Source organism: Galeopterus variegatus, unplaced genomic scaffold, assembly GCF_000696425.1.
Source record: "Galeopterus variegatus unplaced genomic scaffold, G_variegatus-3.0.2 Scaffold487, whole genome shotgun sequence".
NCBI classification, from domain to species: domain Eukaryota; kingdom Metazoa; phylum Chordata; class Mammalia; order Dermoptera; family Cynocephalidae; genus Galeopterus; species Galeopterus variegatus.
Window position 1 is genome coordinate 210355 of NW_007726598.1, and position 15972 is coordinate 226326.

The window sequence follows — 15972 nt, forward strand, 5'->3', positions numbered from 1 at the left end:
GCCAGTGAGCGGGAACTGGTCTGTATGTGGGATCCGAACCCTCGGCGGGAGCACCGCTGCATTCCCAAGCGGCGCACTGTAGCAGTGCGCCACCGGGCCGGCCCATTTTCCTCATTTTTGTTTGTTTGTTTTTTGCATTCTGTCATCCAGGTGGTTAGCACCAAGAGTTAGTAGTTCAATTCAGTAAGTATTTCTTGAGCATTGACTATAGTAGAAGGCACTATGAGGAGAGCAAGGTCATCTTGTCACTGGGAAGGAAAGAATCAGAGGGCCTGGATAATCCATGTCTGACATAGTAATCCCTAGAACCGTCTCCATTTTAATGAGTTAATGTATACAAAGTGTGCGGGCACAGTGCCTGTTATATATAAATTGTTAATATTTCTCTTTTTCTGTCTTTTAGGTATCCAGACAATTGACTCTACCCAGGCTCTGTTTCTTCCAATTGGAGCATCTGTCTCTCTTCTAGTAATGTTCTTCTTCTTTGACTCAGTTCAAGTAGTTTTTACAATATGTACAGCAGGTAAATGAGTTATTCTGTCTATTATGTGTTAAAGGAAAATTTTTCAGCTTTTTTTTTAATGGCTTTTTCTCCCCCCCCTCCCCCCCAACCACCTCCTACTTGAACAGATATCATCTGTTCAGATCTGTCAACACAATCTGAAAGAAGGCCCAGGACTGGTCAGTTAGCTTACTAGGGAGAGCATGGTGCAGGTAACACCAAGGTCAAGTGTTCAGATCCTCATACTGGCCAGTCACCAAAAAAAGAAGGGCGAGGGATTTGAAAACTCATGAGCTTTATGACACCAGAGCAGTATTGCTTTGGCTTTGACTCCTTTTCTGGTAGAGTACCAGAACGTCTAGCTTGGCATGGTGGTCATTGGCAACTCCTACCAGTGTTTCTGCAGCTAGAAACCTTGATAGCTAATCAAGGTGATTCGACCGTCAGCTGTCTGTTTTCAAGTGAAGCAATGATGGAAATGTAAAATAATCAGAATGCTACAAGACTTGTTGGGATATCATCCCCTGGCCTGCTCTTTATCTTTTTCTTGTTGAGATAGGGAGAGAAAGAGAGAACCTGCCTATGCTTACTGCTACTTCAAATTAGGTTCCTTTTTTTTAAATAGAGGTTATCTGTGCAATGCTAAAGATATTTTTCTTCTCTAGTTAATTGATTTAATTGTATCCACTTGTCAAGAAAAGTATTCTGGGAAATTACTAAATTCTATATCGTGCCATTTTTCTTATAATTGGTAATATATGAACAATAACCAAAAATTAACCATCCATATTCTTCCTCTAGTTCTTGCAACGATAGCTTTTGCTTTTCTTCTTCTCCCGATGTGCCAGTATTTAACAAGACCCTGTTCACCTCAGAACAAGTAAGGACTTGGAACTTTCCTCTAAGTTATAAACTTGTATATGTTTTTCTCTCATACTTGATAGCATTATTAGTAGTCTAAATGTCTGGAATTGACTGGAGTGTACAAATGCCAGAAAACTGGGACATGAGATGTGTGATCTTTAAAACTAGAAGAGAGTACTTCCTTTTGTACCTTTTCATGGCAGAGGAAATATAAACAGATCTTAGAAAGTCAGAGTCATTGTAATATGCTTCCTGCATAGATTATTGAGAGGTGAGCAGTTTTCTTTTGAAGTAGGGTTTTCATTCTTTTACTAGTGAGTTACTGCAATATGACAGTGGTGTTTGGACTCATACATTCTTCTTTGCCTTTGGTGATTTAGATGTGCTAGCCACTTGCATTTAATCCCAATGTTCACGCCTTAACTCCTAAAGCCATTTCTCCGTGGAAACAAAATGCTATGCTAATGCAAATGCTGCATGCACCTAGGAAACCAGTCACTAGTGGCAGCTGATATTCCCAGCAATTAGTAATAACCAAGTAGATTTACCATTTATAAATACGTATTCATCTTTGCTAAATGAATTGAATTATTGACTTTCTTCATTTTGTTTTCCTCATAAGAATAGAATTTCTCCAGTACTTAGCTTCTCCAGAGATTGATATTATCACTTTAAACTTCTAAATACCTTTGTTGATAATTTGTCTAAAAAGTACATTATCAAATGGGTGATGTATAATTCCTCTGAGCTTTCCATAGCTTACTCCAAAGAGGTTTAGATATTTTGGATTTCCAGGTATCTAGATATTGCCTACTATTCTAATCCAGCCATCATGAACTCTGATCATGAAGAACCAAAAGAGAGTTTGCTTACAAAATAGTGTGTGTCCGTCCATCCAATAAGTGTTGTGTTTTCCAGGATTTCCTTTGGCTGCTGTGGGCGTTTCACTGCCGCTGAGTTACTGTCATTCTCTCTGTCCGTCATGCTCGTCCTCATCTGGGTTCTCACTGGCCACTGGCTTCTCATGGATGGTGAGTAACTAATATGTGACAAATTGTCATTTTACTTATTATATTTTTATAGATAATTTAGGACATTCACAGAGGTGTACAGCCATCACTACAGTCAGTTTAGGGCATCACCCACACCCCAAAACCCATATCCATTAGCAGTCATTTTCCTTCCTTCCCAGCACCAGGCATCCACTATTCTGCTTTCTGTCTCTATAGATTTGCCTCTTCTGGACATTTCACATAAATAGAATCATACTGTAGGAGGGTACTTCAAAAAAAGTTCATGGAAAGATTCATACTATCTTTTAATTCTATTTTTGCACAAACTTTTTGAAGTATCCTCATGTGTGGCCAGTGATTTCAAGGTACATCCTGTTTAGCCTGTATCAGTACTTCATTCCTTTTTATGGCTGAATACTATTCCATTCAGCCATAATGGGTATACCAATTTTATTTATCAATTCATCAGTTCTCATTTTTTTGGCTATTACGAATAATGCTTCTGTGAATATTCATGTATAAGTTTTTGTGTAGACTGTACTTTCTTATGTAAATGTTTTTAAACTTTTTCTATTATAAATAACCCTGAGGTAAACATGCTTGTTCCACCTCTTGGTATACATGTCAGATTATTTATTAAGATTATGTTCTAAAGCTGAATTCCCAGACATGCAATTCCTGGAACAAAGGGTTTTTGTATTTAAGTTTTTTGTATCTATTACTGTACTGACTTTCAGAAATACACTCCTACCTATATAGCATATGAGAATTTTCCTTCATTGATAATAATTAATGATGAAATAATAATGACAATAATAGTTAAGATTTATTGAGTATTTTTTATACACTGGGTACTCTGCTGGGTGTTTTACATGGATTATCTCATTTAATCCTTAAAGCAACTCTTTGATGGGCTGGCCAGTGACTCACTTGGGAGAGTGTGGTTCTGGTAACACCAAGGTTAGGGATTCAGATCCCCATACCGACCAGTTGCCAAAAAACAAACAAACAAAAAAAGATTTAACAAAATAACTCTTTGAAATAAATACCATTACTGTTCCCATTGTGCAGAAGAGGAAACCAAGGTTCAGAGAAGTCACAGAACCCTTGTATGTATTTCGTACTTAATACCAAAACACCTTAGAAGGATATTTCCAAAAATCTCCCATAATTCTTCTAGTCTTCCCCTTGAGATTTTTATTTTTTATTTTTGTTTTTTTGGTAGTGGAAATCACGATTTAAATATTGGGTGTCTCATGTTTTGCTTTGACTTACACTGTTTTCTTGGAGCCAGTCATCTAAGGGTCAGACAGCCTATCGGGGACTGTACCAAATATGGAACACTTCACAAATTTTATATGTTGCCCTTGCACAGAAGTTGTGCTGATCTTTGTATTGTTCCAATTTTAGTTTATGTGCTACTGAAGTGAGCACCCACTGAGATGTTTTAAAACTTTCCTTTATTTAAGACCCGGTAAGCCTATCTCCACCTCCTTGTTCATACATTGTTTACTCTCATTTTCACAGTTTTCTTTTCTAATCTCAAGAAATTTCTGTTCTGCCACACAAAATCTGTTTACCTTTTCCTTTCTTTTGGTGATTCAGAAAAGGAGGTTTAATATAAAGGCAGTGAATTTTATACTATTCGTAATACTATTTAAGGAATTTTTAAGGGAAATATTTGAAAATCAGAGATCACAGGTATGGACTTCATCTATACCCATTACCCATTCCAAGCAACCACAAGGCTAAGGTAGACCTTGGAAACAGAGCTCTTTGGAACCACTGCCACATCTGAGAAGCTCCTGTGCACTCTGCCAAGCAGTGTTTCCCTACACCTCTGAGGCTGGCTCAGCTACAGCAGAGCTGTCATTCACTGTTGTCTAAGCCCAGAGCCACCCAGAGTGATGCTTCCTGTTCAGGCCACAAGATCAGGAGTAGCTAAGTTAGTCGAACAATTTCTAAGTACCGATCTTACAGGATATTTCTGTGACTAATCTTAAGTTTGCTGAATAGTATTTGGTACATTGTTTTTTAGTGGTGTTTTTATATTTAAAATTTTTAAAAAACAGTTGCATTGAAAAGGTGAATCAACTCAAAACCAAGGATGTTCCTGTTTATGGTCAAATTGGTTAGAATTTGACAAAAAAGTTTGTAAACTATTTCTTTTGTTTGAGAATCAGTATTATATCAGTGGACTCAGGAAATATTCAATGAAAGGGAAATATGTTATAATATATTCTTAATAAGGAAGAAATTTTAAGCCTTAAGGAAAACTAAAAACTTTTCCTTCTGCTTCAAGGGAATTTTTTTCCCTCATAAATAACTTTGACCAGTACAAGGATTTGAAATTTATATGTGCCGAGTTAAAATCAGTAAAAAGCTATAAGAAACTGAGTATTATCAGGAAACAAACTATGGAGTGGGTTGCAAGCTCTGTAAAATTATATTTAAATGCGTTTATTATCTTAATCAAAGGTGATATTTATAGTGAAAGCACTTTTAACATTGTAAAATATACAAGTTATGCTTATTATTTTAAAATGTATATTTTTTGCTCAAAAAGACAAAATTATGGTAATGGAGAACAGATCAGTAGTTGCCAGGGGTTATGTGGGGAAGAGAGGTGATTGTAAACAAATCGCAGGAAGGATTTTTTGGGGGGTGATACATCTCTATGCTGAGTGTGGTGGTGGCTCTACAAATCTATGCATGTGTTAAAATTCATAAAACTGGTGCATATAAAAAACTGTCAATTTTACTGAAATGTTAAACATATATTTTTATAAATATGTACATTTGTTTTTGTATATTTATTGTCAAAATAGTTGTTCAATGCTTTTTTTGAATACCTACCATATACCAAGTTAAGATGCAAAAACAGTTCCTCGCTGTTGCAGACCAAGTTACCCTTTAGACTTAGAGACCTTTAATGACTAAGAATGGGAAGGAAAAGTTGAAATCACCAGTGCCTGATCTGTGCAGTAATTCACCTTTGATTCTGACAGATTTAGTGTCTTGTTATGTCATCTTACATTGCTTTATAAAAAACATGTACTATGATCATTTGCTTCGGTGCTTGAGTACCCACTATGCATATAAGCATTCTGAAGTGCAGTGGTTAGAATTTTAAGTGGTCATCAGAACTGCTAAACTTTCCAAAGCAAGTATTAACACTTTCAGTATTCTTATGATTTGTGTTTGATACGTCAATGCTCTAGAAGTTGATAAAGAATGTTGAGAAAAAAATTACATTGAGTCACACAACACATTGCTTGCTCAGCTTATAGTTAAAGGGTAAAGCTTATAGTTAAAGGGTAAAGCTTATAGTTAAAGGGTGTCGTTAAGAGTGATGAAGTGGCAGATATGTGCATTAGACTTTTCCTGAGATTAAATATTGATTTATGCAGAATGATTTGTTGAATAAAAGTAGGGGTCGTTAAGAGTGATGAAGTGGCAGATATGTGCGTTAGACTTTTCCTGAGATTAAATATTGATTTATGCAGAATGATTTGTTGAATAAAAGTAGGGAAGTGAGTGAGTAGGGGATTTGGAAAGACTAACAGAACCTAATCTCTTTTTTAAATATGTAAAATAGACTATTAAGGAGTCTTGATCATGATGATAATTGGAGCAGAATAATGAATATTGGCCTAAATCAATCTCATGGCTGCTTTTAAGATTATATCCTTAAATCTCACCTAGTCCAGTAGCTTCCTGATGAGGAAGCAAGCAGCACAGATATTTCTCCTCTACTACTTTAGAACAAAAACTATTTAGAAATGTTGGTCAATTGGTTAAAATCTAAACCATATTATTTCAGTCCATATAATTGTTTGGATGACTGTGAACTCCATATTCTTAAAAGAAACTGCTTTATGATGTTATCTTTAAATGAAGGGTTGCAAGCCGACCCCCATAAGTAATACACTTAAGTCCACCTACACAAATGTTATGTGAAATGAGAGGATTAAAGCTCCAGGTGCCTACTGGTTTAACCAAAGTACTATAAAGCAATAATCACTTAGCGGGATCAGTGTCAATGCTAGCAGACTCAACGTACCTTGAAGTCTCTCGGCCCCTGTAGGGTCTAAGGTTCTCAGTAATCCCACTACTGACTTTTTGGTGTCTCTCCTTTCATGGATCTCTTTATCCATGTTTCCAGACACACGTGATACTATTTACATGTTTTGCTGGGGGTTTTAAGTGCTTAACTAAGCTACTGACTCACCAAAGATTAGATCTCTCTCAAAACAGTAAGAAATGTGTTCTTTATACTNCCTCGCTGTTGCAGACCAAGTTACCCTTTAGACTTAGAGACCTTTAATGACTAAGAATGGGAAGGAAAAGTTGAAATCACCAGTGCCTGATCTGTGCAGTAATTCACCTTTGATTCTGACAGATTTAGTGTCTTGTTATGTCATCTTACATTGCTTTATAAAAAACATGTACTATGATCATTTGCTTCGGTGCTTGAGTACCCACTATGCATATAAGCATTCTGAAGTGCAGTGGTTAGAATTTTAAGTGGTCATCAGAACTGCTAAACTTTCCAAAGCAAGTATTAACACTTTCAGTATTCTTATGATTTGTGTTTGATACGTCAATGCTCTAGAAGTTGATAAAGAATGTTGAGAAAAAAATTACATTGAGTCACACAACACATTGCTTGCTCAGCTTATAGTTAAAGGGTAAAGCTTATAGTTAAAGGGTGTCGTTAAGAGTGATGAAGTGGCAGATATGTGCATTAGACTTTTCCTGAGATTAAATATTGATTTATGCAGAATGATTTGTTGAATAAAAGTAGGGAAGTGAGTGAGTAGGGGATTTGGAAAGACTAACAGAACCTAATCTCTTTTTTAAATATGTAAAATAGACTATTAAGGAGTCTTGATCATGATGATAATTGGAGCAGAATAATGAATATTGGCCTAAATCAATCTCATGGCTGCTTTTAAGATTATATCCTTAAATCTCACCTAGTCCAGTAGCTTCCTGATGAGGAAGCAAGCAGCACAGATATTTCTCCTCTACTACTTTAGAACAAAAACTATTTAGAAATGTTGGTCAATTGGTTAAAATCTAAACCATATTATTTCAGTCCATATAATTGTTTGGATGACTGTGAACTCCATATTCTTAAAAGAAACTGCTTTATGATGTTATCTTTAAATGAAGGGTTGCAAGCCGACCCCCATAAGTAATACACTTAAGTCCACCTACACAAATGTTATGTGAAATGAGAGGATTAAAGCTCCAGGTGCCTACTGGTTTAACCAAAGTACTATAAAGCAATAATCACTTAGCGGGATCAGTGTCAATGCTAGCAGACTCAACGTACCTTGAAGTCTCTCGGCCCCTGTAGGGTCTAAGGTTCTCAGTAATCCCACTACTGACTTTTTGGTGTCTCTCCTTTCATGGATCTCTTTATCCATGTTTCCAGACACACGTGATACTATTTACATGTTTTGCTGGGGGTTTTAAGTGCTTAACTAAGCTACTGACTCACCAAAGATTAGATCTCTCTCAAAACAGTAAGAAATGTGTTCTTTATACTTTCATGTACTTTATACTCCTCTTTATACTCTCAGCCCTTTGATAGCATTGCAAAAAACAAACAAAAAAATACCTATTTACTAATAGTATCACTAAAAAAAGAAAAGTTTGGCATGATGGATGATGACATTCTTTTAAAAATAAACTGATTTAAGAGTTGACTGGTTACTTAGCTCAGTTGGTTACAGTGTAGTGTTATAACATCAATGTCAAGGGGTCAGACCCCCTTACCAGCCAGCCATAAAAATAAAAATAATAATAATAATAATAAAATAAACAAACTGGTTTAACCAGCCATCAAAACATATTTTAGAGCAAGTCGGCGGAATCTTTTTCATTGTACTTCTGTGTACAGGGGTAGAGTTTTATTAGACTCACTAAAGGAGGAATGGGGTAAGCAGTTCTCAGTAAGAGAGGGTCCATACTAAAGGGTCCATTTTACTATAGGAGTCTTCCTCTAGACTGTAGACTTGATAGAAAATTGGCCATAAATGACAAACTTTATTTTCCCAGTGACCACTATGAGAAATACCTTTATATTGTGAAAGTTGCTTAATAGTTAAATTTTGTTAAGTGTTCTGTGAGGCTCCCCTAGATCCTAATTGGCCCTAATTGGTAGACTTTTACAGCATTTTCTATCATTATTGCAATTTCCGAATATTTACTGGTACAAGAATCTCTTCTTCCTACTAGTTTGCACTGGTTTAAACTGCCCTTTAGCCAAATATAGAATTTTTCCTTAAAAAAAAAAAAAAGAGAGAGAGAGAGAGCCTTTGAGTTTTTTTATTTCTCAGACTGTGTTTGGTTTTGGTTTGGTTTGGGGTTTTTTTGGTAGCTGGCCAGTAAGTGGATCCGAACTCTTGACCTTGGTGTTATAACACTGCACTCTAACCAACAACTGAGCTAACTGGCCAGCCCTTCAGACTAGTGTTTGATGTGTGTTTGACTTGTTTTTGCTATTGTAGTAATGTAGCTTTCTAGCCGTGATCTGTAACATACTGAAATAAGTTGCTCCCTGGCATGGAAATTGTCTTTCCAGATTTCTTTGAAAAGTCAGAAATCATCTTGTAGGCAGCGAGATTTGGTGGTAGGGTTTTTGGTGAGTGTTTTTTTAATTAAAGTCTGTTCTTTGGTAGAGTGAAAACAGGATGATAAGTTATTTTTCAAGGCTATACTAAAAAGTACGAATTTTAAGAACAGATTTCCAAGTTTTCTTGAACTGAAATCTAGAACTGTTTTATCTACTCTAGCTCAGTTTCATCTAGCAAATAAACCTTTTAAATTTAGGAAGTCTTGAATGAGTTTGAATTAGTACCACGTACTAGGTGGTAGTATGTTAGCTAAAAGCCAGTGAATCCTGAGCACGAACACATAGTGTTTGAGGATCATTGAACCCGGTTCACATCTGTGTCCCCTTCTCAGTTCAGGGACTGGCAGTCTTGACTGGTGTCTAGTCCAGTCCCCTAGTTTTATAGCAGTTGTTGTTAACCTGTGGTTAGGTAATATCTAGTGCCAGAAATTTAGAGATTTTTTTTTTCTCTTGTTTTAAAATGCCAGACTCTAGTGCTTAGCTTGCATAGGGCATAGATGTCTAGAGATTTCTTTATGTTAGAATGCGAGCACTGCTTAAGATCTTACAAGTTATGTAATCCTTGTAGAGGACATTTTATCTCAGTGTGGTGTCATTGTCTTTGTCCCTGGCCCTACTGGTTGTGGAAGACAAAGTGATACAAAGATATCAGTAATAAATTGAAATTAACTATAGCTAAATGGCTATGATTAATAATTTGCCTCCCTAACACTTTTGGTTAATTTATATTTAACCAAAAGTTAAGTTTGTTGGTAAAGCTATTGGGGAAAGTCCTGGGAGTTTCTCAAGCAGCAAGTAACAAGGGAGAGTTAGTCACCTCTCTTCACTTGGGCCTGGAAAAGTCCTAAGGAGTTAAAATTTATATTAAGAACCTTCTCTCAGATAGTCAGAAGGGGGTACATTCTGCCTCTTTGTACACAGAATTTAGAATACAGTGGGAAGACTTAGATATGTGATTGGAAAGAGAGCATTGCTCAACTAAATGTGCACAGAGAGAAGGAATAGGCTGAGGAGCAGGAACTAAGGAAGATGGACTCTGAGGCAGAGCCACTACTTTGCACAGCTCCATTCTGTGTAAGTTGTACCCCTGAGGTGCAACTTTATAATTAGACTTGATCCATTGCAGAGAAGGGAACTTAGTGATCTTGAGGCAGGAAATGATGTTAACAGATTTTTGACAATGGCAGTGTAGAGTAAATGGGAAAGGGCGGGGAGGTAGGGGAGAGGGCACACATCAAAGTAGGAAGTGTGGAGAGGCATGACCAATGTCTGCAGTAACAATAGAGGATAATACCACAAAATGGCTGTAGATTGCTTGTACATGAAAGACAGCGATAAATTGAAAATGAAGCCAGAGTTTCTTATTTGGAAGGTTAGGATAGAATGACATTGTATGGAGTCATCGAAAATTCTGTCACTGAGTAGTTGTCTTTTCCATGTTTAGTTTAGATCCAGGTGGGGTAGGATTAGCATAAGGTGAGTGACAAAGCAGCAAGCGGAAGCTTAGGTCTTATGACCTCTAAAGGCTCCTGTATGTTTTGGAGTAAATGATTCTATGGCAAATTGAATAGAAGAGTTCAGGAATGGACAAGTCATCTTCATGTCTTACAGAGGCCTACAAATTTAACCCTAGGAGCCTGCCCTTTTGCTTCTCTGCCCAGTTTGATTTCCTGTCCCTCTTTGGGTTATCTGGTGAGATACCTCAGTTAGTCCTCTGACCCTCACTTCCCACACCCTTCTGTCTCTTGTCTGTCCATCTTAAGGCTTTATTTCTCCCTTTGTTCCCTTTGTTCCCTCTGTTCCCTCAATGCTTTGCATTCCATGTATTCACTTGTCAGCCCAAGAACAGATCAGCGCCAATAGCATCTATACACAACACGTGTTTTCACCTGTTCTTTGGTCATCAGTTCCCAGCCCCTGCCCCATGGGCTTCCCACCCACTATTGATGACTGTTGTTCCTCCAGCCAGTTGAGCTTATCTCTCTGCTAATGTCCTGTTTATTGATTTACAGCACAAACATTTTTTTCCTAAAGACAATGATAATGGGAGATCTCATCCTTTAAAAAATGGGTGTGAGTTGATTAGAGCATGGGCTTCCGGTACATCTCTTAATGCCCTAAACATTATGCTTTAGTCATCCCTTTGCAGCTTTGAATGTCCCAAGCTTTGCAAAGCCTAATTGACCCTACCTAGTTAGTACAGTTCATTAGGTCCATTTTAAATGACATGAATTTGCATTCATTTTACCAATTTGGTTCTGTTTTTATAAATTTATAAAAAATTAAAGGCGATCCTAGTATAAGGAACATCCTATATTATTATAAAGTCAGGAATTATATCTTGACCACATCTCTCCAAAATTCACACTGCAGTACACCTTGTGGAGCTCAGTGAATGCTTAATAACAATAATGATAGGGGAAATGAATATATACATATTTTGTTGTTCTTCCTAATTATTACCATTGTCTTCCCAGCACATCTCTATTGCAGGGGTAGGAATGCTCTTTCTCCTCTTTTCTCTGTGCAACACCATACACAGTAGGAACTCATTCAGTTGAGTTGATGTGTCCAGGGTCTGCCAAGCTGCTATATTTATTTACCCATTTTGTTATATATATTGACAATCTACCATCAATTCTGTTAAAATAGTATATATCTGATAATAAGCCTTTTCTTACTTTCCTTAGAATAATTTGAAGTTTGATGTTAATAGAACATAATTTCTCATTTATTCAGCAAATGTTTATTGAATATCCACTCTGTCAAGAGCTAAGTTCCACAGAAAGAATAAGACATGGTCTCTGTCTACGTGGAGCACATAGTCAACTAGTATAGCAATAAACTCGCTTGTTAATAAATAATAACACTATCATAGGATGGATGCATGAGTTGAGAGATGTTCAAAGTTCTGCAGCATCACATAGAAGAAACAACTTACTCTGGTTAGATCAGGAAAGACTGTCTGAGGAAGGGCTTTCTGACCTGGCTATTTAAGAGTGAGGATGAATTTTCCAGATAAAGCCAGGGACAGAGCCTTCCTGCAGAGCGTGAAAGAATGCAATATGTGTTGAGAGGTGTGATCGTGCTTGGCCAGAGAACAGAGCAACAGGAAGGGCATGTTGAGAGAATGGGGCTGCACAGTGGAGAAGGCCCTCCTGTGCATGCCTGTATGCCTACAGTGCTCGGCCAGGAGTTGGGCATTCATCCCACTACAGGAAGAACCCATGGAACATTTGTCAGCAGCTCTGTGGCCTAATCAGACCTATGTTTTCAGAAGAATGGAGGAGAGCTGAAGGCAGGAGAGGCCCTTCATTTGCCAGGCCCTGGTCTAGACTCCAGGGACAAAGCAGTGAGCTGTGCCCTCAAGTTGAGGGCAGTGGAAATTTTTTTAAAAAAAGAAAGAAAGGAAGGAAGGAGGTATCTTGTGTGTCAAATGTTGAGAGGTACAAGAGAAAAAAATAAGGCAAGGATAGGGATGGGGAGGAAGTACAATTTTAAATATAATCTGCAGGAAAGTCCAGGTGTCATTGAGAAGTTAACACTTGAGTAAAGACCTACCAAGATGAGGGAGTGAGCCAGGTGGATTTCGTGATAAGATTGTTCCAGGCAGAGGGGCACAGCAAGTACAGAAACACTGACATGGGGACATGCCAGGCAGGTTAGAGGAAGAGCGAGGCCGCCAGCATGACTGGCACAGGGAAGCAGCAGGAAATAGCCTGAAAGGTAACAAGCAGGAGGACCTTGTCAGCCACTGTACAGACTATGGCTTTACTCTGCTTGAAGTGAGAAGTGGTTTAAGGTTTTGAACAGGGGACCAGTAAAACCTGACTTAGGGTTTAAGAAGCTCCTCTGTCTGCTGCGTGGAGAAGAGACTGTGGAAGGCAAGATTAGATGTACAAGGTTATTGCAGCAGTCCAGGCAAGAGATGAATGGGACTTGTGCCAGGCAGGCTGAGAGAGAGAGAAAGAGAAAGGAGTCAAAAATGACTCCAGAAGATTTCGGTTGGCACAACTGGAAGAAAGAGTAAATGCACAGAGATGGAAGAGTACAGTGGGAACCAGTTTAGAGAAGAGCTGAGTTTGGGCTGTGTTAACTTTGAGAGGCATATTAGACACAGGATGTATGAGTCAGGATTTCAAAGAAGAGATACAGGATGAAAATAAAAGTGTGCAAGTTGACAACATGTAAGATAATCTCAAGCCTTGTGATTGGATGCGACCACCATGGGAATGAATGGAGCTGAGAGCAAAGATCTGAAGACAGATTCAGGGAGGTCTGGGAATTGCAGGAGAGCTACAGAGAAGCCTGAAGAGGAGGGGCCGGTGAAGTAGGAGGAACCAGGAGAGTGCATTGTCCTGGAAGCCATCCTCTGGGTGGGTTGATGCACGTGGGTCAGGTAAGATGAGGATAGAGGTTGATTATTGCATTTAGCAATGAGGGTGTCAGTGGAATAATATGGATGAAAGCCTTTGCAGAGTGGGTGTGAGAGAGAATGACTGGGAGTAATCTAGTCATCAGATAATAATGTCGGATTTATAGGAAATACACAGGATAGAGGAAAGAGGAAAAAGCCAACCACCACAGTAGGGAAGCACCAGAAAAATCTGGAAGGTTCTACATTCTGCAGGACAAATGGCTCTATTCTCAACAAATCATTAAAAAAGGACTATTCCAGATTGAAAAAGATTTAAGACATGCACAAGCCCTGGACTGGATGCTGGCATAGACAAACCCAAGACATTTTACAGTCTATTAGAGAAATTTTATTAAATGTTATGAAAATTCACAGAGATAGAAACTGGAGATTGTCAGATTTTAAAAAGCAAATTGTGTGATCTCATTCGATTTTTTTAAACACATGTTTAAAAATCTGGGAAGATAGATAACAATGGGATAGATAGTGGGAATGTAATTTTTAAAAAATTTTTGCTTGACCGTTTTCTGTAATGCAGCTACTGCTTTTGTAGTAAGTAATAAGATCGTGAAAAAATGGAAAGAAAAGAATTGGGAACAGCTTATGTTCACAGCTCTTTGTTGTGAAAGAGACCAGAGAAAAGTGTGTGTGTGTGGAAATTATTACTGTATGTTTGTATATTGATGGGGAAAATCCAATAGAGAGAGAAGGATGAATTGCTTGAAGCATGTCCCTGAGTGAATGAAAGGGAGTGGGATGTAGGGTGTGAGTTGACTTTAAAGCGAGGAGCAAGGACGATGTATCCACAGCAGTACAGGGAAGGCAGGAAACAAGGGCCAGGAAGTGTCAGGTGAGCCTGGCTTCCACCTATATAGTTCAGAATGGGGCATCTCCTGGATCTCCAACAGCTGAGCACTATATGTAGCATGAGGAAAGGAATTCCTCCAAATACCAACAGCCCAAATGGGCTGAAGTGGGCACTTTGCACCAGTGGGGTATAAGTGTCTGAAACTGGATCTGAAGGCTGCCTGATTTTTGAGGGGATTGCAGACTGGTAGGTTGATCAGCTGAATAGCTGTGGAAAGAGGATGAGCCTGTAGTTCACACACTGACTGCTGTCTTTGCTGTCTCCTCCCCAGCTCTGGCCATGGGTCTCTGTGTCGCCATGATCGCCTTTGTCCGCCTGCCGAGCCTCAAGGTCTCCTGCCTGCTTCTCTCAGGGCTTCTAATCTATGATGTCTTTTGGGTAAGTGTCTGTTTCCCTGGAAGCCCCTGCTCTCCTTTGTATTTAGTTGAAATATTAACTCCTGAAAACCGTTAGCTCTAAGTATCCTAAGCCTGGCTTGCCCGACCACTATCTAAGATCATTCCCTCCAGTCCTGAACTGTATGTGTTAAAAGGTGTGCAGGCAGCTGTCTGAACCTTTTGTCTGTTGGGATGTGATACAGTAGGTAAAGTGTGTGGCTCTCTCGGGGTGGGAGAGGTGGCAGGCACACAAGTTTCCCTGCCATGGGAGCACACCCAGTTCTATTGTAAGGGAGTCCTCCTTGGGTGTGGAGAGAAGTAAGTACACACAAAGAGCAAAGATTTTCTTTTTTCTCAAAGCATGCAAAGAAAACACTGATGTTGTAGTACTCTGGGACTCTGCTCTTAAAAACAAAAAGGGCTGATGCTGAAAGTGGGTTGCTTCCAGCTCCCTCTGTTAAAGGCATGTCTCCAACTCGGCAGGTATTTTTCTCAGCCTACATCTTCAATAGCAACGTCATGGTGAAGGTGGCCACGCAGCCGGCTGACAATCCCCTTGACGTTCTATCCCGGAAGCTCCACCTGGGGCCCAATGTTGGGCGTGATGTTCCTCGCCTGTCTTTACCTGGAAAACTGGTCTTCCCTAGGTAGGACTGGCCTCTCGGGCTTCATCCTGTGATGGTGATCACATGGCCTTCCTGTGCCTGTCTGTTCCTTGCCTTGATCAGTCTGTCTTTTGTTATCAACATTCTAATCCTAAACTGGAAAGGGTTGTGAGTCATCCTCTCCATTGTACAAATGAACTGAGGACAAGAACATTGACCTGACTTACTAAGATTTATCACTAAGTGGTACAGGTGCTGCTTTTTATTATTGCTTAATGTTATCAAACAACCATACCTTATTGCTGTTTCCACTTTTTAAAGTTGGTTGGAGGGAATTAATAGGAGAATCTGGATCTTTTTTACTTCTAAGGCATTTGTAAAAATATGTTCTAGTGGTAAAATTATATAGTATCTGGTAATCTTGGCAAAATTAAGGTGCTGCTTTAATCTTCTGTGTCTGGTAGTAGTCAGGTGCTTATTTGAAGTCTCAACAGTGAATGTGTCACAAATAATGAATTGCTTGACATTTCTGAGAGGAGCAATCACTTCAACAGTCCCCTACAAGGTGCTCTCCTAAACACTGACAGGCCAGGTCAGGGACCTCTATTGCAGTACTCTTGTGGCTTTTTTTTTTTTTTTTTTTTTTTTTTTTTTTTTTTTTTTTTTTCTTCCCCACGGGG

At 38.7% G+C, this 15972-nt stretch overlaps 1 protein-coding gene across 1 annotated transcript in view; it reads left to right on the forward strand.

Annotated features, from left to right (window-relative positions):
* The window catches only part of SPPL3 (signal peptide peptidase like 3), a 139938-nt gene that overhangs the window by 118542 nt on the left and 5424 nt on the right, over positions 1–15972 (forward strand). The window contains exons 4-8 of the mRNA XM_008569345.1: positions 404–523; positions 1304–1382; positions 2285–2397; positions 14582–14688; positions 15171–15334. Of these exons, the coding sequence (XP_008567567.1) occupies positions 404–523; positions 1304–1382; positions 2285–2397; positions 14582–14688; positions 15171–15334 (583 nt within the window). The remainder of the gene's footprint in view (positions 1–403; positions 524–1303; positions 1383–2284; positions 2398–14581; positions 14689–15170; positions 15335–15972) is intronic.